Source organism: Sceloporus undulatus, chromosome 5, assembly GCF_019175285.1.
Source record: "Sceloporus undulatus isolate JIND9_A2432 ecotype Alabama chromosome 5, SceUnd_v1.1, whole genome shotgun sequence".
Lineage (NCBI taxonomy): Eukaryota > Metazoa > Chordata > Lepidosauria > Squamata > Phrynosomatidae > Sceloporus > Sceloporus undulatus.
The window spans coordinates 41,924,105-41,948,605 of NC_056526.1; the positions used below are offsets into that span (position 1 = coordinate 41,924,105).

The 24,501-nt window shown below is 39.6% G+C and overlaps 2 protein-coding genes across 2 annotated transcripts in view; one reads left to right on the forward strand and one right to left on the reverse strand.

Annotated features, from left to right (window-relative positions):
- Window positions 1-3,161: 3,161 nt before the first annotated feature.
- On the reverse strand, window positions 3,162-12,426 carry POLR3H (RNA polymerase III subunit H). Its single transcript, XM_042470160.1, has 7 exons — window positions 12,340-12,426; window positions 10,057-10,190; window positions 9,346-9,442; window positions 8,063-8,149; window positions 7,300-7,363; window positions 4,821-5,028; window positions 3,162-4,507 (listed from the first exon to the last, which is right to left on the reverse strand). Exons 2-7 carry the CDS (start codon window positions 10,165-10,167, stop codon window positions 4,454-4,456), a joined length of 621 nt encoding a protein of 206 aa, XP_042326094.1. The 5' UTR covers window positions 10,168-10,190; window positions 12,340-12,426; the 3' UTR covers window positions 3,162-4,453.
- Window positions 12,427-13,441: 1,015 nt separating this feature from the next.
- Window positions 13,442-24,501, forward strand: part of NUP205 (nucleoporin 205) — a 72,920-nt gene continuing 61,860 nt past the window's right edge. Inside the window, 5 exon segments of the mRNA XM_042470521.1 lie at window positions 13,442-13,578; window positions 18,266-18,408; window positions 20,160-20,331; window positions 21,441-21,585; window positions 23,419-23,578. Coding sequence (XP_042326455.1) covers window positions 13,551-13,578; window positions 18,266-18,408; window positions 20,160-20,331; window positions 21,441-21,585; window positions 23,419-23,578 — 648 coding nt within the window. The 5' untranslated portion in view covers window positions 13,442-13,550.

Below are 24,501 nucleotides of genomic sequence, written 5' to 3' on the forward strand. Positions count from 1 at the left end.
ATATAGTAACTAAGTTAATGGTGCAAAACATAGTAGTACCATGGGCCCTTGGTATCCCAGGGGTGCAGTGGTTAAATGCCAGTACTGCAGCCACAAGGTTGTGAGTTTGAGCCCAGGCAGGGCTCCAAGGTTGACTCAGCCTTCCATCCTTTCATAGGTCAGTAAAATTAGTAACTAGCTTGTTGGGGGCAATTAGCTTACAGATTGTAAACTGCTTAGAGAACGCTAGTTAATTGATAAGCAGTATAGAAATGTACATGCTACTGCTATTGCTATCCGCTTGGGTTTGGTTCCAGCACCCACCCACTCCTGCCCTAGATGCAAAATCTATGTATGTTCAAGTCCCATTAAATATAATCACACAATAAATTGGTGCCCATTATATAAAATGGAGAAGTTATGGTTTACTTTTGGGGATTTATAGGGTTTTTAAAAAATATTTTCAAGCTGTGGATGGTTTAATCAGTGGATAAAGAGGGCCAACTGTACTTTTAAGCTAGTGGAATCAGTCGGAGGGATAAGAAAGCAAGTTGTATATCTTGAGTAAATATATACAATCCAGCACTAAAGTTAGAATTGTCTAATCCATTGTATTCTCCATCACCATGTACTGATATGAGAGGTGGATTGTGAAGAAAGCAGGTAAGAAGAAAATCAACAAATTTGAGATGCGGTGCTGGAGGAGAATGCTGAAGATACCATGGATAGCCAAACAGACAAACAAAGGGGTCCTTGAACTGATCAAATCTGGAAGCCAAGATAATCAAATTGAGCCTGTTGTACTTTGGACATATCATGAGAAGGCATGAATCATTGGAAAAGACAATACAGTGTGCCATTACTTTACGTGGGGGATTTGTTCCAGACTCCCCTGCGTAAAGCAAATTCCGCCTATGCTTGAGCCCCATTTAAATTAATGGGGCTTGTGCACGTGGCAGCGCGCAGCATGGCGGTGCAATGGCACATGTGCTCCATTGTTCCCCATGGGATACTCCGCCCCTTCTCCCCACGTGGCTTTCAGTGTATGCTGAAAGCCGCGTAAAGAGCACCCGTGTATGACACAGGTGCACTATGATGCTAGAAAAGGTAGAAGGGAGTAGAAAGAGAGAAAAACCACAAACTAGATGGTTAGACTCAATCAGGGAGGGCATGGGTCTGAATTTATAGTACCTTAAGCAAAGCAGCGGAGGATAGGTGGTCTTGGAGATGTCTCATCCACAGGGTTGCCATTAATCAGGGTAACTTGATGGCAGCTAACTACAAAACCTTGAGAACATATAAATTGTGCTGCCTTAGCCTCAAAAATTAAAATATTAGAATCAACGCCACACACAATTTATTTGCATTGAACAAAATATAGATCCTCTTGCTTGGCAAGAGAGTGGGAAACCCTTGGATGCAGGGTGACCAGATATCCTAACTGTAAAGTCGGGCAAGGCACTGTAAAATGTAGGACATTAAAAAAAATATTTAGTATTCCTTAGCAAGACACCAAGGAAGAACTTTTGTAGGAGATTCTTACTGCTCAGAAAACACAAGTTTGGTCCTGAGACAATGGTATTCTCCTACCAATTAGCACATTTATTCTATCAATGCATATGGAGAATGGGGCTATATATGAAAGACTGGGTAACATGGTAATGTAATTAAATAATATTTATCTGTTTGGCTTTTTACACATATATCCCAATATGTTGGGGAAAATCCATTATTTAAATATATTCCATAATTTAAAAAATGCAGTATATAACCATATCATCCTCAGCAAAATAACCTTCCACTATTGTAAGTCACTTTAGTGATGCAATTAGGCAGAATATTTCAACAGAAACCACATATTCTGCTTCAAGTAAGTTATCTGCAGAATGTATTATAACAGTGGCAACTAGCTTTCGATAGAATTATATCAACAAGAGGTAGGTTACCAGAAGATGAACCTTTGAATCTGATAATTGAAGATAAAACAAGAGTATTTCATTCTGTGGCACCTCCCCTGCTGTGAAACTGCCCATAAAAAGAGTTTATCTTTGTGGCATAAACTGGTGATTTTAAATCTATGATTAAAATTCTATTCCTTCATTTCAGTTGTAGAATTCTTTACTAACTTACTGTACAATTCTGAAACATAATCAAGCATTGTTGTTGTGTTGTGTTCCTTTACATTGTTTCTGACTTATAGTGACCCTAAGGCGAATCTATCACAGCGTTTTCTTAACAAGATTTGTTCAGAGGGGGTTTGCCTTTGCCTTCCTCTGAGGCCAGGAGAGTGTGACATGTGTTTCCATGATCGAGCAGGTATTCGAACTCTGGTCTCCAGAGTCATAGTCCAACGCTCAAACCACTATACCACACATTCTCTCAACTCCAAGGGTGTTATCATGCATGAAATACAGTTGGACCTCTATATCCGCAACTCTGCATCTACAGATTGAAAACATCCCCCACCAAAAAACTTCTAAAAACAATCCTTGATTTTTACTTTAAAAAAAAATAAAAATAAGGGACACCATTTTACTACATCATTTATATAATAGGACACAGGCATCCACAAATGTTGGTATCCATGGAGAGTTCTGAAATCAAATGCCAGTAGACACCAAGGGTCTGCTGTAATAGGCTCTGATAAATGATACGTATATTCCAAACCATCCTTAGCCTGAAGAGTTGTAATTCTGTCATAAGATGATCTAGCAATCTTATTTTTGCTTTTATCAATTATAGTGCCCCTGGTGTTACAGGTACGTTTCAATTATGCAGTCTGATTTTGTTCCTTTTGTGATTAGTGTGTGCGCGCGCGTGTGCACACACGCACCTTTATGTCACCTATCAACTTATGGTAACCTCATGAATTTCATAGTATTTCCTTAGACAATAACTCACATTATCTAGATGCATTCAAAACTCAGAAACTGAGTGGATATGGTCAGTGCCTGCATTTATATTTAATACACGGTGCAAAAATGTCTATTGTAAAATGAGAACATATGTCTAAACAAGTTACAGAGATTTGTTGCTCAATGGCAGTTCCATTTGTTGGGCTTGAACGTAAGGTTTGCTCCCAGTTTTCCAGGTGCTTTCAGTTCTGCTTTAACATCTCTGTACAGTTGAAGATGAGCTATCTAAACTAAAAGCATAGACAATAACTTTATAAGACAACATGATTAGGAAGAGTAACTGATAAGGTTTATTTACGCTCTTGTTCAGACTTATTAACCACAGTTCTTAAGACCATTCTTTCAGAGCAGCCTGCTCATTTTATCAGTACCAGCAAGAGTTTCTAATTCATTTAGGAACTGAAAGACAATCTATATAATGGGAATCCTTACCCTTCTCGGGCCTGGCCAGTCTTCCTCCCCACAATTTGCTAGTCTTGAACACTCAAGCTCATTCATTTCTCCACTACTCTTGAAAGCAATCCTATCTCAATGGGGAGAAAGAATTCACCGTAACTGAATTCAGTAACATGGGTGCTTGCTTTTACAACATTATTCCTCCCCACTTCTTAATGTAGATAAGTGTTCTTCAAATTTTTTCTTGCATCCATTCTAAAATGCAAGGTCAGTAAATCAGACGGGAGTAACTATGACTCTCTTAGTTATGGGTTGACGCAGTTAATGATTTTTCTGCCTCCTCATGGCCCCGCCAGAAAACGAGTATATTACTTGGCCAAGTGAAGAATTGTGTCAACCCACCTATACAATGTACTAGATATTCTAGATGCACTGATTGCCCATAGTTCTTGCCCCAAATCCCTTTAGGATGAATGGGAGTGTATTTACAGGAGTGTTCCTATGGACACGAATTGGACAAAGCACCAAAATTGGCAAATTATTGATTATGACTTAGGTGGTGTAACGTGATGCCTAGATTCTAGAGCATGCACATGCCCACTAAAAATAGACAGACAAGGTACAGAGAGATTGTGTGGACAAGGTACAGATATTTAACCAGATATGACTGTGTGGACAAGGTACAGTTAGACCATGAAATGAATGGACAAGACGAATTATTACTGGAATGACCTCAAAGACAGTAAAATCTTTGGACGTGGGATTCTTGTAATGATTACCACCCTGTTTCCACATATAACATCTTAGTGGTAACGGGAGGCATGTGACGACACATTACCACCTGACCATTAAACATATGCTGCAGATGGGCCACTTGAGGAATGGTCACCCTCTGAAAACTCAAAAAGGAACTGGCTTTTACGTCAGTTATTTACTAGCCAGTTGTAACAGGAAGAGGGCTCAGATATTCCCATGTTGATGTAGTCAGCATCAGTGATACTGTACTGAATGTTTCCACTTATTTTCTAGACCTCGACCAGACTGAAGTAGATCCAGTGTAAAGCAGAAAACAGGAAAACACTGTTTTTGATTTGCAACTGCTGTTCAAAGATCAGTTTTTTCAATGAAATGTCCATCTTGCCAAAGAGTCTTTCTTTCTTTAGTTAACTATTTGTCCACCATGACAGGAGGCCCAGACCAGGCTCACTGATGGATCCCTGTGCAGTGGAAAGAATATAAATGAGATTTTGATTAATGATCACCTGGATTATCCATTTAATATTTGTGGAATATATTATCTCATTTCTAAGTTTTATATTCTGAGACCACTTGGAATTTTTCTTACAAATGTAATTGACTGAATGATTGATATATATACTTACATCAAGAACATACATACTACAGCCTTATTTAAACTCAGAGTTCAATTAAAGACTATACTAACTTAAAACAAGTATGTTCAAAATTCTATCTCTGGCTCTGGTCAAAGTGCATTTCAAATGGCTAAAAGAAGCAATATTAAATAATTACCACAAGTGTATAGGGTGCCTCTTTCTTCTGTCCCTCCTCTGTGGCACTTGACGTAGAGGGTTCTGCAGAGCTGGGGCCTGTTGGGGATGTGTCAATGAAGGTTTCATCCACTACACGGAAACGAATTTCCTCTCCTGTATCCATATATAAGTCATGGGCTCCTTCTTCAGTTTCATATTCCCAAACCCATACTTGTTCTGCTTCATCGCTAACCACATAGAAAGTTAAGACAATAGTATAATGAGACAGAAATTAAGTTCATATTCATAGCCTGAAATGATTTTTTTAAAAATATGGGCTGCCTTATTTTAAACATTCATCTGCGATACAGTCTTTTCTCATGATGACAACAAATTATGCTGATTCTAATTACAAATATCTCATACCATGTTATGCAAGAGGAAAAATTCACTAAGTGAACAAGTTGGCCCCTGAGTGCAAAATGAATCTTGCAAAAGGAAAGTCTGCCACAAACATATTAGAAGAGACTAGGTTGGAAGCAAATTATTATTAGTAGTAGTAGTAGTAGTAGTAGTAGCATCCCACTTTTCTCCCATGATTGGGAATTAGTTAATTAATTGCTGTTACAACTGCTGTTTGTCCACCCTGGAATGAAAGTTAAAGTTATGAAGATTGTCAGCTCATTAATGCAAAAGCTTTGGCTGTAACATTTTGCACTATAGTCCTAGATTGTTATTTTTCCACCTTGGCCTGGATTGTACACCTTGGCCTGGATTGGAGAAAAGTAACTGTAATTATAGTATATAATTTTCACCAAACTAATGGATCTAGAAGGATTCCTGAATGCTCTGGGGAAGTTTCCAGCTGCTAGAGCTGGTGGTTCTGCTGATGCCCTGGTTGATCCATTGAATAGGGGGATGACCTGGGCAACTGATACATTTGCTCCCAAGTGTTGTTTTCTTGAATGCAGAGTATGGGTTCCTTGGTTCTCTGTGTAGCTTAAGGCAATGAAGTGCTTAGGTAGACGATTAGAGTAGCAGTGGAGAAAGACTGTTTTTAGAAGCCTATTTTAGAACCTACTTTACAGCAGGAAGGGCAACAAAGAAGCAATTATTTGCTGCCTCCATTACACAGGTTCAGTCCCATCCAGCACAGCTAGCCACAGTTGTTTGTGATGAATTTGCTAAATACTTTGCAAGAAAATTGCTTGGAATCATTCTAACTTGAATTCCACGTTTGAAATAGAATCTGGGGAGGTAAAAAACTGAAAAATTAATCAGTTTTAAAGGCTGAGTTTGTTTATTCAATAAATGATGTTGCTTGGAGAGGTGAGGCAACTACTTGCCTGCTAATGTATATCCATCATGACTAATTAAAGCTGCCAGGAGGACTAGCCAGCTGTGTGGTGGAGGTTGTAATGTCTCTTTGAAAGAGATCTATGTTCTAAAGCTCTCCAAAAGAAGCAAGATTTTAAATACCTAAAAAAAAAACAACTTCACAGGACACACCACCTCCCAGAGTAGCTATTGGCCAGTCTCTAATGTCCCCTTTCTAAGTAAAGACTAGAGTGAATGGCCACAACAACTCCAGGCTTTCTTGGATAGAATACTGTCCCCTATGCTTTTTAACACCATATGAAGCACTGGAGAGTTCATCCAGAGTATCAAGAATGAGTCTCCATCAGTATGCTGATGATCCAATCTATCTCTCCTTTACAACTGATACCAAAGGAGGTATGGTAGTAACTGAATTATTGTCTTGAGGCAGTAAAAGGACTGGATAGAAAGAAAAGACAGATTAAAGGCTTAATCCAGACAGAGTCTGTTATCCAGCAGGTTGAACCAACCTGGGATTTGGATTGCAGCCTGTTCTAGATGGAACAGTTTACTCTCGGTGGCCAGGACCCCTTTGCCCAGCTTCTGTTGGTATATTAGCTGCACCCGTTCGTGGAGAAAACAGAGGTGGCCACAGTGGGCTCATGCCTTAGTCACCTCCTATTAGACCCCTGTAATGCACTCTACATGGGGCTGTTCTTTAAAAGTATTTGGAAGCTGTATCTAGTGCAAAACACAGCAGCCAGACTGGTGTCAGGTGAACATTTTAGAGTCTTAAGCAATAACTGCTTTTGCTTCCAATTTGCTTTCGAGCTTAATTCTAGGTGTTGGTGCTGATTTAAATGACTTGGGGCAAGGCTATCCAATATGACACTGCCAGAAATTTAAGTTCTTCAGAGGAATACCCTGTGAAGTGTGAAGGCCTTTCTCTGTAGTAGGACCTCGACTGTGGAACTTCCTACTCAAGAAAGTTTAAAACTGAATTCTAGGATTTTAGACTGCTTTTAGGAGATTTTAAAGAGTATTTTAATTGTGTTTTAAAAATGTTTTATCTTTGTATTGTTTTAACTGGTTTTTATTTGTTCATTGTCTTGGGAGCCTTTGTGGGTTGGGAGGCAACACAGAAATACTTGAAATAAATAATAAATAAAATAAATATTTTTAAACATTATCATGAAGGATACAATTTGGCAGGCTGTTGTAGGGATTCTGGAGGAATGATGATATCATCAAAGAACCCAAGAGAAACTGTAAGAAAAAAGTTTAGATTAACGCAGAAGCCATTAGGGAAGTGATAGCAAACATTTTAGGGGCCGAATGCCCAAAGTAAAAGTCATCTGGCGCTGGGTGTTACCTGGTGCCGGGGACGGGACTACCGCTCTCTGGGGGCAGGACTTCCCCTCTTTGGAGGCAAGACTTCTTCTCCTCACCATTCCACCTTCAGTTGCCTCTCCAAACACAGCTGAAGGCCTGGAGGGAGGGGGGGAAGAAGAGGAACAGCTCCACACCTCTTCCTCCTCCTCTCCCTGCACCATCCCTGGCCTTTAGCTGCCTCTGGAGAGCCCCCCCTCCCACGTCGTCTCTGGCCTCCAACTGCCTCCGGAGAGGCAGCTGGAAAGGGCCAGGCAGGAGGGGGAAGAGGTGTGTGCCTCTTCCTCCTCTGCCCCCCCCCGCCCCGTGCTGTCCCTGGCCTTCAGCTGCCTTCGGAGACATAGCTGGAGGCTGGGGAGGTTTGGAAAGGAGGAGGAACAGACACGTGGCTCTTCCTCCTCTTTCCCATCTCATGCCGGGGGAAATGGCATCATGTGCCACTCTGGCATGCATGCCATCAGTTCACCATCACGGCATTAGCGTATAAGTTGATACTCAGAATGAAAGCTTCCTCCAGGCCACCCACTGATACATCTGAACATAGGCCCAGCATATTAATAAAAAACTAAAATTTACCATGAACTCCTTCTAGACTGCAGCCTTTTATCTCTCCAACTATAATCTCATCAAGAAAGGGATGAAACACAACATACCGAAAATGCACTGTAAAAAAGGAAGAAGGGTGAACATATTTTACTTAGACAAATCATGTTTTGCTTGAATGTTGAGTAAAACACAGTTGGTCATATGCATGCATACATTTAACATGTAGGAGGATGTAAAACTATCTATTTCCATGACCACACAGTACTGTATAGCATTGATTGCATCCCATCCCCATTCTATCCTTCAAACTGTCAACCACAACTACCTAAAGACCTCAAGTTTTCCATCTATCCTTCTCTCTGATTGCACTAACAATGTGTGCAGTGCATGAGTCCAATTTCTGGACAGCTGTGTCAGCTTTATGGATTCTGCAAGGCTGACGTACTGAAAATAGATTTGTTATGATCTGTAACTAGAGCAACTAGGACAGTACTGAGTGAACTGCAATAGTAAGAGAATTGAAGATTAAGATGGCCCAGTCTGCTCAAGTGATCCACTGAAGAATTTTTCTTGTATATTCTAGAAAGTACCTGTTTCAAAATCATCCAGGCAGCATGGCCACACCAGCAAATAAAAAGCCAGCAAATTAAATATACAGTGCAGTGAGTGTTCTGTTAATAGCTTGTATTTTCCATAGTGAGCACATTTATAGCAAATAGCACAACAGTCTAGTGTGGTCTGTCAGAATTTAGGGCTAGGACATGGAAGATCTACAACTGAATCCTCAGTGAGCTGTGAAACTTCAGCATGTTATTCTCTCAGCCTGACCTATCACAGGTTTCTTGGGAGGCTAAAATATGGAGAAAAAGGGCCATGAGCTTACTGGAGAAAAGGCAGAATGTAAATGCAGCTGTAACACACACACACACACACACACACACAAAATAAATAATGATAGTCCCTCTCACAAGGTAAACAACCATAAGCCAATTTGTTCACAGACTGAACATTATGATACAGCATGGAACAAGAGTGAATTTGTGAGCATATGAGCATTGGTTAAAAATTGTGGAATTTCTACAGCATGACAGAACTGTCACCTTAACCTGTTGTAAGGGGAAATGACCATAAGTCTCTCAGATTGCCCACCCACCCACAAAATAGATGCTTTCCAATTGTATCCAATACCAGCAGAACACTGAATTATAATGGAAGAATACAGAGTACTGTAGGCAGTCGGCAATACTTTTATGTTGCGTAAAAGGGTACTCTTGAAGTTCCATGGTTGTCAGATGCAAAAATAATTGGCAAACCTTTTGTGTGTGATGCACCATCTCCTGGGAATATGTAGGAATCCTCCAGCTTTGTAATGTCGTAGAGACAGATACAGAGACCAACATTATACACAACCTGTTCGGGGAAATAGTCCCAGAAAACAATAAATCCCAGCACTTTGGAAGGTACTGTGTTAGACCTCTTGAAATAGAACAAGGAAAGCTGTACCAAAAAACCAAACTAGTGAATTGATCTACAATTGGATAGTTAAGAAGTAATTCAAACTTGCTGGTATCACTACAAAAACAGTAAACAGATATGACAGAGGGGGTGGCTAAGGGGGGAACTGAAATACACATTCCTGAGTATCCAGCCTTCTCAACAATTTATCATTGTTTTTCTGCATTTCATAACTCTTCTATTTCATACTGTGTTGGGGCTCATTTACACAGTAAATAGAACCAATGGAAACGTAACTTAAGATTGATCAAAATTTTACAGCCACTTTACAGAGCTATGTGAAATTATGTTCTAGTATTGCAGCTACATTTATTAAATATGAGATTGCACAACGACTGGTATTTTGGATATAAAACTTGTCACTCACATAAACTTTCAACACTTCATTCACTTTACTGGGAGTAAGCCCCCTCAACCTATGTAAGACGGAGCAGTAAATTGGTCTGTATCTAAAGTGTTGAATAATCCCTATGATAGTATAGTAGTGAGGCAACACTCCCAAGGTTTACCTTGTTGGCCAGCTTCTTATTTAACTCTTCAGTGATGGCATCATTAAGCTTCCTTTCAAACTGCCAAGGAGGAATCCGCACAGTATCTGTCATCTCCACTAACACAAACATAGTAACAAGCAAAAGCAATGCTCCTGGGAAGAAAAAAGCAAAATCAGCAAGAGAGCTCTCTTTTCTGCTGTGATGGTTGTCTGAGAAGAAAGTGGTAAGAAAAGAAAAGAAAAAAGATGACAACCTCAAGTAGGCCTAAGGGAAGAAATAACCAGTCATTGAACAAAGTACAGTTGGGGCAGCTTCCTCCTTTCTTTTATAGGTCATGGATGCGAATGGTGTGGCTCCGCAGATGTTGTTTGATTGAAACTGCCATTCATCCTTAGCCAACTAATAGTGAAGAACACTCCAAGTTGGACTCAATAACATCTGGGGGCTGCATAATGGTTTTTCCCCTCACTGGTCTCAGCAGAAGGGGAATTTTCCTACGAGGCCAAGAACAGCAGAATGGACTAATTTTGCTCCGATGGATATAACACCAGCTTCAACCTTTATCTGGAAAACCCTGCTTTGAGGGTGCTTACTGATTCCAGAAGTGCTTTCTATCTGCACAGCAACACTTAGGATCTCTGATACAGCAGAGATCCTCACAGGTAGAGGTTTACCTTTCCTAGAACACCTCTACATGGGTAGTAGTTTTATGTTAAATCCCAACCCCCTTGCAATGATAAACATTCTGTTCTATTATATTGTATTATATTTGTTACTGTCTTATTTTATGTCCTTTGCTATGTGTTCAGTTCTAAAAAGCATGGCGTACTACTCAGATTGCTGGGGAGTCAAATGTTCAAATCCCACATGCGCCTAAGAGAGCAGACGAACATGTCTTATGTGAAGTTTGGGGAGGAGAGGAGGGACAGAGTGGAACCACAGCCATCTTTCTTTGAAATAGGAACTATACAGAAATTGTTTAATGGGAATATTGAGGAAACTTGATAACCCAGATATCAGATTTCCAGGATGTTCTCCTCACCCCCCCCCCATGTTTCTTAAAGAAAACCTTGAGATTTGATGATGGAAGGCTGGTGCAAAAGATGCACACATAAACAGTGATTAACTGATCCAAATTAACTCTTAGTTCAGTTACTGTATTTGGTATAATTGTTTGAGCAATTATACTGTGTGTATGTCAGGGTCACACAGTATATATATTTACCCCACTCACTTCCATGCCAGCGTTCTCTGAAGATGCCAGCCACAAACGCTGAGGAAACCTCAGAAACAAACACTTCTAAAACATGGCCACAAAGCCCCAAAAGCCCACAAACAAAATATGAAATTATAGGAGTGTCCTCAGCTTTTATTTGGCAACACCATACACTTTTCTCGAACAACCACATCCTGCGTGCCTTGCTCCCCCTTTGAGGTTAGGGCAGCGGTTCTCAAAGCTTTAGTCCTCCGTGTGTTTTGGACTCCCAGGTGCCCCACTCAGCTTGGCCAATGGTTAGGAATTCTGGGAGTTGAAGTCAGAAAAACCTGGAGGACCAAAATTTTCAGAACCACCCAGTTATTAGGGCATCTGGTCACCCTGTTTTTTTCATACGAGTGTTTCCAGATTTTATTTGGCAATGGCCTCCATTATTTTTTCTGGAGAGTCCTACACTTTGTGCGGTGCCTTGTCCTCCTTTGAGGTTAGGACTTCTTGTCACCCTGGTTCAGGGGAGGTTCACCATGTCTTATTACTAAATAATAACAAACTATTTTATTATTAAATTTTATTTATATTATTTTATATTTATTATTGCTGTTATATTTATTATTTATTTATATTTATTTATTAAAATTTATTTATATTTAATTATTAAATTTTATTTATTATTGTATAATTTATTAATCATTTATATTTATTATTAAAATAAATTTATACTTATTTAAACGTATTTATTAAATTTTACTTATTATTATTATTATTATATTTATTTATTACATTTTATTATTATTATTATACAATGTATTTATAATTATTTATTAACTTTTATTTATATCCCGCCATCTCCATTTGTCTTCAAGTCCTTTCTGAGCTTTATTGGCAAGATTCGTCCAGGAGGTGATCTCCCATTGCCTCCCCTTGACGAGGCTGAGAGAGTGTGCCTGGCCTAAGGTCACCCAGTGGGTTTCCATACCTGAGCTGGGATTCGAACCCGGGCCTCTAGAGCCATAGTCCAACGCTTAAACCACTACGCCACGCACTACATCCTCCCCGGTCCCTTTCCATGAGTCTTACTCACTCACCCGCTTCGACGGAGGCACCCAGCTACTCTTTCTACTCTAGAAGCAACAAACATTTGCCCCACTTGCGCGTGTTACTATCTCACGCATGCGCACCACGCTAGGAAGTGACGAAAAGGAAGTCGAGACGAATTGCATGACGGGAGTTGTAGTCTAGAGAGTGGGAATCTGGAAGTCCTGTATTAATTGTCCCGGGTTCCAGAGAGTCAGCTCCCAAAACACACTGCAGAGATAATTCCAGTTTGAGACTGCTTTAACTGCCCTGGATCAGTACTAGCGAATTCTGGGAACTGTAGTTTTGTGATACGTTTAGCCTTCTCTGTTAGAGAGCTCTGGGGCCACAATAAACTACAATTCCCAAGATTCCCTAGCACTGAGCCTAGGCAGTTAAAAATGCCCTCTGAATGGATTATTTATTTAGTGTGCTTCGGCCCATTGAGCCAGGGCAGTTAATGCGATCTCAAACCGGATTGTTTCTGCAGTGTGTTTGGGACCTCAGACGTTCAAACCCCACAAAACAGTGATCCCTTTATTGGACCATCCAAAATGCACAAAATACATGTCGCAAGGTTTCGAAGTTCCACTGACTTCTTCATCGGGCAAAGGGGTTAAAAGTTATACATGAGAAAGAAAGAAAGAATTGGTGATTTTGGTCCTAGCCCTGCATTGGGTTAAGATGTTGTGGTTGGCATCCATAACAACAACAACAATTTATTAAAATTATTATTTGATATTATTATTGTTGTTGTTGTTTTATTTCACTTCTGCTTGAGCAAAACACTTGATAAAACACGTCACAGCAGTACAACAATAACCCTGCACACGTTTCCTGAGTAATCAGTGCATTATGTTTAATAATAGGGGCCGGGCCTACTCTTCCGTGAGAGAGTCACAATTCAATTTTCCCGCTTTTTTCTACACATCGGCCTAGAACTACAACTCCCAGAGTTCTCTGCGTCTTTAGCTTTTAGTCGTCTAAGCCGCGCCTGTAATTTGCGCACCTAATTTGGACACTTGTGACGGTTTCCTTGGGGGGGGGAACCCGAAGGCGAATGTTTCGAAGATATACGCGAGTTGCCATGAAGTGACCGAGTTCTTTGTGAAGAGAGTGATTTATTTTTTTTCTGACCCGGCGTAAATTAGACACCTCTTCCTGCGCTCAGGACCCCTGGGAGGGCAAAGGACCCTTGGAACGGATTCCGTCAGTTTTCAAGATGTCGGCGCCGTTGGCGGTAATTTCAGGTACGGAGAGCGCCGAGGGTCAAATGGGGTTTTATGCGGGAACGAGGCGAGTTGGTTGATTTTGGGGCCTAGTTGTCTCTCTCTCTTTGGTCTCCGCTCCGTTTTCTCTCCTCTTCTTTGCCCTTTCAGCTCGGCTCTTTTTCAAATACACTTGTCCCTCCACGTTCTCTATGGTTAGGGCCCCATGAACCCCGTGAATGTGGAAAAACCACAAACAACACTATGCCTTTCCCTGAGAGGACACCTCTCTAGGAATCTCTAGGTCCTCCAGCGCAACTCTATGGTCAATACCTGCCAGGCATTGACCATAGAGTTGCGCTGGAGGAACTACAAATGCCTCCTGGAGTGTCCTCTCTAGGAATCTCTAGGCCCTTCAGTGCCACCTTTGGTTAAAGTTGACCATAGAGTTGTGCTGGAGGACCTAGAGATTCCTAGAGAGGACATATTGATAAAATCTGTGAGTGATCAAATCCGCAGAAGTCAAAGACACAAATGTGGAGAGATTAGTGTCTGTCTGTTTAGAAGGAAACTCCCTTGAGTTCGATGGCGGTTGCTTCTGAGTAGAACAACGGGGCTCTAATCTCTCATGAAAGCAAAACCGGGCTCAAAATTCTGCAGCGAAACTCTACTTAAACTAGCAAAATCCTACAAAAATAAAGAAAACAAATGCTGGAAGTCCAACAACGCAGTTGGAGATCGGCTCCAGATGTGGTGGCAGTACCCCGAGATTGAATAACCCTGGGAAGAAATCCACACTGAAATAAATACATTTCCAAATGCTACCTGAAATATATTTGTTAAACATGACCAGCAAGATATTAGGCTTAGAAATCAAAAAGATCTGGAAAACAAAAACAAGAGAACTACCCACAATAGAGGACTGGCTCCTGGTCAAAACCCTAGATAATATAGAATTAGACAGACTGACAAATATGACAGGAACAAGAAAAGTCTTCAGGAACAACCACCTCAGATGGGGACAAATTAACAATTTACTGTAAAAAGCAATGGTCATAAATAGGTCTTAAATGTTTACAAAGCCCTGAAACTTTAGAAAGACTGAAGCCACAAAAGACAAATTAGAGTATGAGGGAACTGTGTACTCCAAGGAATTTTTTACTCAAAATCCAAGTAGATCAACTAGAAGTCTAAATATATTTCATTTTATTGTGTAAAAAATCGTAAAGATGAAGAAATGCTTTTTATGAAGTGTATGTTTTGTAAATATGAATATTTAATAAAGATTTTAAAATAATAACAACAATAATAATATATTTATACCCCACCTCTCCAATGAGACTGAGGTGGCGTACAACAATATTAAAAGCATCAAAATACAATAAAATACAATGCCCCATAAACCCACTCTCTTAATCATCCTTTTCTCCATTTCACTATCACTCAACTCAAATATCTTATTCTCGATACTTCTTAGCATCCTTGTTGCCCTTCTCTGAACCTACCCCATCTTGTCTATATAATTCTTAAAATGAGGTGGAGAATTGAACACTGTACTCCAGATGTGACCTAATCAGCCACAGAATATAGTGGGGCAATACTACTACTCTACTACTACTACTAATTATTCATATCCCGCCTCTCTGTGCAACACAACCGGGGCAGCTTACACATTAAAACAATACAGACCCATATCCCAAAATCCCACCCCTCCCTTAAAATACAATTAATAATAATAATAATGGTTTATTTATATTTTCCCGCCTCTCCCGAATAGATGGAGGCGGGATTACAACCCATGAAACGCATACAAAAACACATCAATAAAATACAGTTTTAAAAATTTCATTAAAACTAGCTCATCGTCATACAGCAATACAATACAATTATACAGTGATCAGAAAGTAGAACAGTATTTCTTACATGAGGTCAGGGGAGTACGCTTCCAAGGAGGCAATAAGACGGATCTCTTCCGGGACACTATTCCATAATTTTGGAGCAGCCGCAGTGAAAGCTCTTTGGGAGGTCATTACAAATCTGGTTGGTTGATGTTCTAATAGATTCTTCCCAGTTGTTTGACTGTGGATTATTTAGGGAGAAGCGTTCCCGCAAGTAACCCAGGCCCAAGCCATGTTATTTAAAACATTTCTTAAAATGACAAACAAAATTTAACAAACAGTTCAAAGCAGTGGCTGTGGCGAGAGTCAGGTATAGGAGGTTCAGATTTTTGGTGGCCGGTTATTTATTCAGGAAAGGCCTGCCGGAAAAGATCCATCTTAACAGCTTTTTAAAAGCTGTCAAAGGTAATGTGACGGATCTCTTCTGGCAGACCATTCCATAATCTGAGTGAATTACTTCCTTCAACTTGACATAGACTCCAGCCACACATTGAGAGAGAAATCCCAGAGGTCCAAGCAGGGTTCAGGAAAGGAAGAGGCACTGGGGACTAGGCAGATCTTCCCTAAAACTTGGAGAGCTAGACATGATGCAAATGGGCAAAATGACGTCTAGATTGAATAACATAATATATATATATATTTAAAAATGGAAGAAGACTGGAAACCAGTGAAGGCATACTTGAAAAGTTTATGGCCAAACAAATGTTTCTCATAGATGTGAAGTCGAAGGCTTTCATGCCTGGCATCCATAGTTTTTTGTTGGTTTTTCAGGCTATGTGGCCATGTTCTAGAAGAGTTTATTCCTGATGTTTCACCAGCATCTGTGGATAAAAAGAAAATTAATTCATTTGAGATGTGGTACTGCAGAAGGATGGTGAACATACCATGGATGGCCAAGCAGACAAACAAATGGATCCTAGAACAGATATTAACCCAAGCCAGCGTCATTGAGGAAGAACTCGGCCAAGAAAGAGTGGCTAATAATAATAATAATAATAATAATAATTTGTTTTATTTATATACCGCTATTCCAAAGATCATAGCGGTGAACAGCAAGTAAGCTAATTAGCAAGTTAGCTAATTTGCCCCCAACAGTCTGGGTACTCATTTTAGCGACCTCAGAAGGATGCAAGCCTGAGTCGAGCTTGGGCCCTTTTGCTGGTCTTGAACTCGCAACCTTGTGGTTTCCACTGGCCAAGTTCAGGACTGTGGCGGTGGCCAGGATCAGGACTGAGCATGTGTGGTTGCAGTGGTGCCAGTGCGACCTTGTGCCAGTCTATTCGGCCTGTTTGTTTCGGGCCTTTATAAAAAGAAACTGTTAACTGAGGTATGCCTCTATTTAAACCTAGAAACAACAAGATAGCAAAATCTACAATAGTCTTTGTCCAATCCAGTGTTCTCTAGGTGTGTTGGACTACAACTCCCACGATCCCTAACCAGTATTTTTGCTAACCAGTCATTTGTTGGATTGTGGCCTCTCACTCATCTCTGTATTGTAGCTCAGCTCATGTCTCCTGTGATCCAGTTCTGGTTTATCTGGATTTTATGCTTGGGAGGCTTGTATCTACTCCTTAATGTTACTTTGGTAAAAGACACAGTAAATTTATTGAGGATTATTATGGAACTTTCAATTAAGTAATCATTTTAAGCTTTTCATCAACACTGTATGTCTGAACAATAGCAGTAGCATATGTGTGCATCTCTAATCTTATTTGGTGGAAAATACTCTGATAGCAGAAAGAAATTCAACTATAATGGGTTGTGAATTGTAATGTGGCTTCCATTCTGTATATATGTGTTTCTAACCCAGATTTCTTGTACTTTTAGATGTAGGGGTGTATTGCATCTTAATATATGGGAAAACCTGAATAATAAATGGAGTAACTTCCTGTGTAGATAGCTGAAGTATGAATTCGTGGGATCTTTTCATGTACCAGTGACATCTGGGTTTTGTGTCTTTTTGAAGTCCCTGCCACTTCTTGCATGAGCATTTTTGCCCCTTTCCAAACATATAGTTTGCCATGGAAAGTACTGGCAATGGTCTCTATTGGACTATTAGATCTCTAATAAACAAAAAATGTGATTATATATTGGAAGGGATATATCATTATTACTCTGGGGAGTGGATATGCATGTGAGTGCTCTGTCATTGCTCTGTTTTGTTTGGGTTTTGACAACTGGACTATACAATGTGTTCTGTGGATCTTCCAAGATACATGGATTTATTATAGCACACCTTTTTTTTGCTTGAGTACAGCCCATTTTCATGTAATCATCTAAATGATTACTCATATATGTTCACTGTTTTTCTTTGCTATCTGAGTTGTTTAGCATGGCTTCAAATTTTTGAAACAGATAATTTATGGCGGGATACAGACCACCCAAAAAAGACAGTCAGCCGGCGCCCCCTTTTCCGCCAGCGGGAAGCCACAGCAGATAAACTGCGCGGTTTCCCGCCGGCAAAAAAGAACCCGCAAAAAGCGGGTTCTTTTTCTGTTGCACTTGTGACGCCCAAGTGCACCAATGGCACACTCATGACATCACAAATGCACCACGACGTGCAGACGCTAAGCATCCATCACGTCAAAATGGTGGTGCCCGTGTGTACAGGGCGCCGCCATTTTAACGTACGGAACACGTACTAGGGTTGCGGGGTGTCTATAAGTGATGCCCTGAGGCAACCCTAGCACATATTTGTTACATGCTTAAGCGCCTGTCTGTACTGGCCCTATTTGTCTTAAATATGTTGCTGTGAAATATTGTGTGTAGATAAGTAACGTATGATCATAATATTCTTCTGTTCTAAATTTAACTGTTTATCTTACTTGTAGCTGCCAGTTTATGGGGACCCTACAAAGACATTTGGCAAGCAGTGGTTAATGCCATTTGGAAAAGGCAACCTGAAGCAATACATATTCTTGACCAGATTTTAAAGAAGCATAAACCTGACTTCATATCACTCTTCAGAAATCCGGTAAAAAGCAGGCTTTTCTTCTACTGATTGAGGGAGAGGGGGAGTGCAGTTTAGTTGGCATTCTTCTGTTTTTATGGTAACTATATTACAATTGTACATTGTGGGCTTATAATAAGGGACAATAGGTTCATCTAATTGGATGTTTTTAATAATGATGTTTTTTAGGCTTTTTTATTCCATTTCTCTGATAGTATAAAAGAGCTTGCTTGAATAAGTTTATCATCCTAAGCATGCATACAATGTTACCTTATACAGTGAAATTTACTTCTGGTTAATGTATTTCAGATTGTTTTGGGAGAGGTTTCTCAAATATCCTAATTAAATTTATTTGCTCAAGATAATATAAAAAACATCCATTGAACATGTGAAATATACTTCTAAGTGAAGTGGCTGCACCCCTTCATAAAGCTGTAGAACCAAAAGATGGTAGTGCACACACTGGTAACCTCAAGGCTGGACTTTTGCAATGTGCTGTACATTAGACTACCTCTGTACCAAGTTTGGAAACTTCAGTTAGTTCAAAACCCAGCATCCAGGCTGGTTACTGGTATATCCAGAAGTGATCATATCACACCAATATTGAAATCACTTTTGATACAAACCATAATTTGATTTCCAATTCCAATCATAAACTGCACTTTGATCCTGCTTTAGCTGGATGTTCAAACCATTCTTTGCCTGTTTACTTGGCACTGCCAATTTATTAAGGTGAAGGAGAGAGGAAAGGGAGGGAAATAATGCCTGGCCAGATCCTCCCTGCTTTTCAATCTTTTAGTGTATGGTTTACAGGAGTGGGAATATACTGGCTTCACATGATTAGACGAGGTTCTCACAAGTCCTTGATTCAGATCTCACTGTGGGCATATGAGATGCTGATAAAAATATACATTGTGATAATTTAATCTCATTTCTACATTGCGTTTCTCAGTGCTGAGAAATCTGTCTTTGAAATTAAGGGGATATGATGGGCCTTCCCTTGTATTTGAGGGATCCATCAGGGTACTAAAGTATATCAACTGTCTGGCTGATGTACCAAAAACCACTCACAATCATTAAAAAAACCCTGTTTCTAAAACTAAACAAGTTGCTATTATCCATTTAGAAAGGAATTTCTTACCTTGCAACTTTGCACCAGAAGCCATGAAGTGAATCAAAAGTTCTGCTCGTGGAAATTTCTGTCACCCTGTCTGCCATTTGAGAAGTGGCTCCAGATTGTCTCTTAGCTTTCTAAAGATGGTTTTGGGATACAAAGGGACTGCAGTGTATTGGGGGAAAGGGCTGCTCCTCTTTCATTTTCTTTGGATTCACCCTTTCATCCATGGAAGTCCACCATTTGGATCCCATCCCCTAATACTTGAAAAATCAGATTAATTTTATAAAGAAGTGTTAAAGTCTACAGTTACTGTAGAGCAGTGATTTCCAAACTCTGGCCTTCCAGATGTTTTGGACTTCGGCTCCCAGAATTCTAGACCATTGGCCAAGATGTCTGAGGCTTCTGGGAGCTGAAATCCAAAACATATGGAGAACCAGAGTTTGGGAATCACTGCTGTAGAGTATTTTAAATGAATGCCTGCAGATTGGACAAGAGCTTTTTTTTTTCGGCATTAAAATGTTTGCGGCATGCGAAATGTCATGGAATTATTTAGAAGTGGAACACAAGTATAAATATGTTTTACCTATATTTTAATATAAACAGTTTTTCTGTCTAATTAATATCAGATATTAACAGTTCGTTTTAATTTGTTTTACAGCCAAAGAATGCTCAGCAGCACCAGAAGGTTCAAAAAGCAAATACCGAAGGAGTTGCTATCCAGGGACAACAGGGAACCAGACTGTTACCAGAGCAGCTCATCAAAGAGGCCTTTATTCTGAGTGATCTTTTTGATATCGGAGAATTAGCAGCTGTTGAACTTCTGCTGGCTGGTAAGGTCATAATATGACGGACAATTTGTTTAACATTTTGAATTTGTTTTCACAGCATCTCAGGATATAAAATACTGTACCTATAAACATCTAGTACTTAAGCATATGAGCTGTACCCGTTTCTCTGCTTGGCATTGTAACTAATCATTGCTTGAATTCTGATAGTTCCAAGCAGAGTACAGTGACTGACATGATTAGAGGCAAGGCGAATCAACACTTCTTCTTCTTCTTCTTCTTCTTCTTCTTCAGCTTTATAGAGCGCTGTAAATTTACACTGTGCTTTACATACATGCAATCAGTTAAAAGTACAATAAAATAAAATAAAAATGGTATAGCTCACTGGTTCAGGGTGTCTGTATTGATTAGGACTATCAATAGAATTTTGACCCATTCATCCAGGAATTGTTTCTTGCATTTGTCAAGTGTTTTGCTGAATATCTGCTTTATCTTAGTTGTACAACATATATTCTGAGATCTATATGTTGAAATTTCCTGGGCATGTTTTTAAGTGTTAATTCCTTTCAGAAATTAGAAAGAATGAATTAAATTCTGTGGCTTAATTTTGGAATAACATTTTTGTATAACCTTTTTATTTTTACATACTAGTCATACCCTAATCACTAAGCACCAGATCATGTCTGATCGTGGAAACTAAGCAAGGTCAGCCCTGGTTAGTACTTGGATGGGAGATAGCCAATGAATACCAGTTTCTGTAGGCTATAATTTCAGAGAAGAGAACTGGCAAAACCACCTCTAAGTATTGCTTAACTAAGAAAACCCTTTGAAATTCATGGGGTCACCATAAGTGCACAAATGACTTGAAAGCATATATACACACTTCATTTTTAAACTAATCTGTTTTTGTAGTTTTTTTGTGGGTTTTTTGGGCTATGTGGCTATGTTCGCCAGCATCTGTGGCTGGCATTTCTCTGAAGGTGCCAGCCACGGATGCTGACAAAACATCAGAAATAAACTTTTCTAGAACATGGCAACATAGCCCCCCAAAACCACAAAACACTATGGATGCCGGCCATGAAAGCCTTAGACTTCAAATCTGATTTTTTGTTGACTTAATTTGAATTAATAATCAGGCCTTATTGTCTTTTCAGGAGAGCACCAGCTGCCTCGTTTTCCTGGGTTAACTAGAGGCTTAGTAGCTGTCCTCTTATACTGGGATGGAAAGCGATGCATTGCAAATTCATTGCGGACACTTATCCAGTCACGGCGAGGCAAGACATGGACATTGGAGCTCAGGTTTGTTTTTGAAACAACAGTTTCTAGAAAGAAATGATGTCAATGTTATTTCTTTGTTGGATTTGTTTGAGACTAAAGTGTTCTAAGGTTGCTGGAGGGCCCAAACTGCACACATGTGCTTTCCAGCTGCTGTTGCACAGCCAGATAAGAAAGAGCTACTTTCAGCCTTTTGGACTTCCATGAATACACTTGGATGCCCAGGAGAGAGAGGTTCTTTCTCCAGCTGTGCATTAGTAGCCAGTTGGTGACAAGATACATGCCCCCTCTGGGTACTGATTAACCACAGGGGTGCATATGTGATACATCCCACCTGTATTGTGCAGCTGGGAAAAGAAACATACATCATATTCCAGAATAAGTATGCTGGCAGTTTTTATTTTCTGCCAACAGTCTAATAGAATCTTGGCCTTAGATGTTACAATGAACTGTATTACCTTTGGATGTCAATGGAAGATGCTATTTTTTAATATGGTCCCATGTTGGGGGGTGGGGGCTGGGGAGGACTCTCCCAGTGAATGCCCCTTGTCCTCTCCTTCAGGAAGGTTCTAACTCAGCTTTCTCCTGTTTTTCTATTTTTCTGCTTGCATGGGGCTTGCTAGAAGGGATGCAATGGCTTAGGGGTTAAGACAACAATTCTGGTAATCGGAAGATTGAATGGTTGCTGGTTGGAGGCCCGAGTGCTGCATGATGGGGTGATTGCCTCTCACTAGCCCCAGCTTCTGCCAACCTAGCAGTATTATTACCATCCTAGTATTTGTATTGAACAGTATTTTTTGCTGCTAGTGGAAAGTTCATATTTGTTAGATTAATTATGTTAGGGTATATTTTAATTTATTATATTGATACTGTGGATTTTGTTCTTTGTATTTTTCTATATATATATTTATATATATTTTCCTTGCTTTAGACATTAGGTTTATGTTTTGTATTCTGGCTTATGTTTATTGTATGATTATTTTTTGTATCGAATGTTCTTGTTGTAATTCGCTTTGATTCCGTGAGGAAAAGGGAGAATAGAAATAAATCATTATTATATTATTATTATTATTACAAAAGCATGCAAATGCAAGAAGATAAATAGGTACCACTTCGGTGGAAAGGTAACAGTATTAGGTGCAGTCATGCTGGCCACATGACCACCAGAGCAGTCCTCAGGCAACGCTGGCTAGTAACAGAGATGAGCACTGCCCCCTACAGTTGGTAACAACTAGACATTCATGTCAAGGAACTACCTTTACCTTTATGGGGCTTGCTGCTTGATGGAGCTTTAGGAGACCATTAAAACTGCTTGCTGTCTAGAAGGATACAGTTTGTTCTGTCCCTGTCAAGATACCTGCCATTTGTTCTGTCCCTGTCAAAATATCTCTTGGCCTGTTGTATCCTGGCCTATGTTGTAAAAATCTTTGTGACAGAATTACACTTTGAAAAATGGTAGCACAGCTGTTCCAGACCTCTGCAATACCTTAAAAAGAATACAGTTGTCATTCTAACTTTGCCTGTTTCCCAGCTTTTTGACCCAACTAGTAATGACAAGTAAACATTAGCAATTAATCAGGCATTTCCTGACATATCCATTTTTCTATAAGACTGTAGCTTAGGGCCAGTCAGAAATTAGGGGAAAGATTTATCCCAAGCCACATTAACTGCACATCTTCAAAAGTTCTTATATAGTCACTGTGATAAGATGTAGATTTTTCTAGTTATTATTATTGTATGTTTGTATTTTCTGTGAGTCCTAATAGCGTTGGTAGGGCTAGCTAGCTACAACATTTTAGAAGATCCTCTGTTTGTCAAAATAAACATAGCTGAGAAATCGCTGTCTCTTGATTTCAGTCCTGAACTGGTGTCCATAACAACACGCTTTACAGATGAGCTGATGGAACAGGGCTTAACTCAGAAAATTCTGACTTTAGTATCTCAAATTGATTTAAACACTGAGTTTGAAAAACTACAGAGAGAACGAGGGCTGGGCAGTGAAAAACATCGGAAAGAGGCAAGTACTATTTTAAGAGTTTGTAATCCTCAGAATACATTACCTCCTGTGTAAAAATTGGAGAAGGAAGGCCAGTTGCTTTTACTCTTCTTTGACTCATGTCTCTTAACTTTGCTTCCTGGGAAATTTGGAGCTGAGACTACTCTATACCCAATAATTTCCTACAGAGATACCTCTTCTGTGAAAATAATTCTGCTGAGCATATATGTACAGTATACCTGCATGGTGAGCTGCAACCAGTTAAAACTTCACCAAGTGTGCATGCACTTTTGGGTGCATATACTTTATGAAGTGGGTGTTAATTATTTTTCTAAAAAGTCAATTGTCACATAAGATAGACAATAAAAGTTACCGTATTTAGTATTTCAGATTTGAGGCTGCTGACTCTACTTCACATATGACACCAAACGGCAATTTTGTCTTTACATGAGTTTTGGGTCCATATACTCATTATCCTTGTTGATTTTCTCATTCAGAGCAAACTGTATTTTGTCATTGCATCCAAACTGGTTTCTAATTAGAATTTAGAGGGCAAATTTGTGTATTTGTGAGTTCAGATATAGTAACCAGGTATGGTTTGCTGTTAATTATACTGTCAGGGAAAAAATTAGAACCTGTCAAGGCAGCAGGTAGCATGCAGGTCCAAGACTTGCTTACAAAATATATTTTGACAGAGTTGACGATTTCTTGGTAAATTACATACCAATAAATGTATCCTTCACTGACATGTTCATAGTGTGGCTTCTGTAAAGAAATGCTGAAAGGTATTGCTTTGTTTCCCAAATTTGTAGCCTTAAAATTAATTTTTCAGAAACTACTTCAAGGCACACATTCAACTTGATAAACAACGTTATTAATTTGTTATTTGTGAATGAATAATATATTTGTGAATGAATAACACCTTTTGAATATAGAAGGCTTTA

Bases quoted from the DNA above. Each gene is read 5' to 3' on its own strand.
- POLR3H (XM_042470160.1), bottom strand. From the start codon at position 10,167: ATGTTTGTGTTAGTGGAGATGACAGATACTGTGCGGATTCCTCCTTGG. The intron at 8,150-9,345 runs GTTTGCCAATTA...CCTTTTTTACAG, and splicing joins TGGTGCATCACACACAAAAG to TGCATTTTCGGTATGTTGTG. The intron at 7,364-8,062 runs GTAAATTTTAGT...TTTTTCTTACAG, and splicing joins CAGTCTAGAAGGAGTTCATG to TTTCTCTTGGGTTCTTTGAT.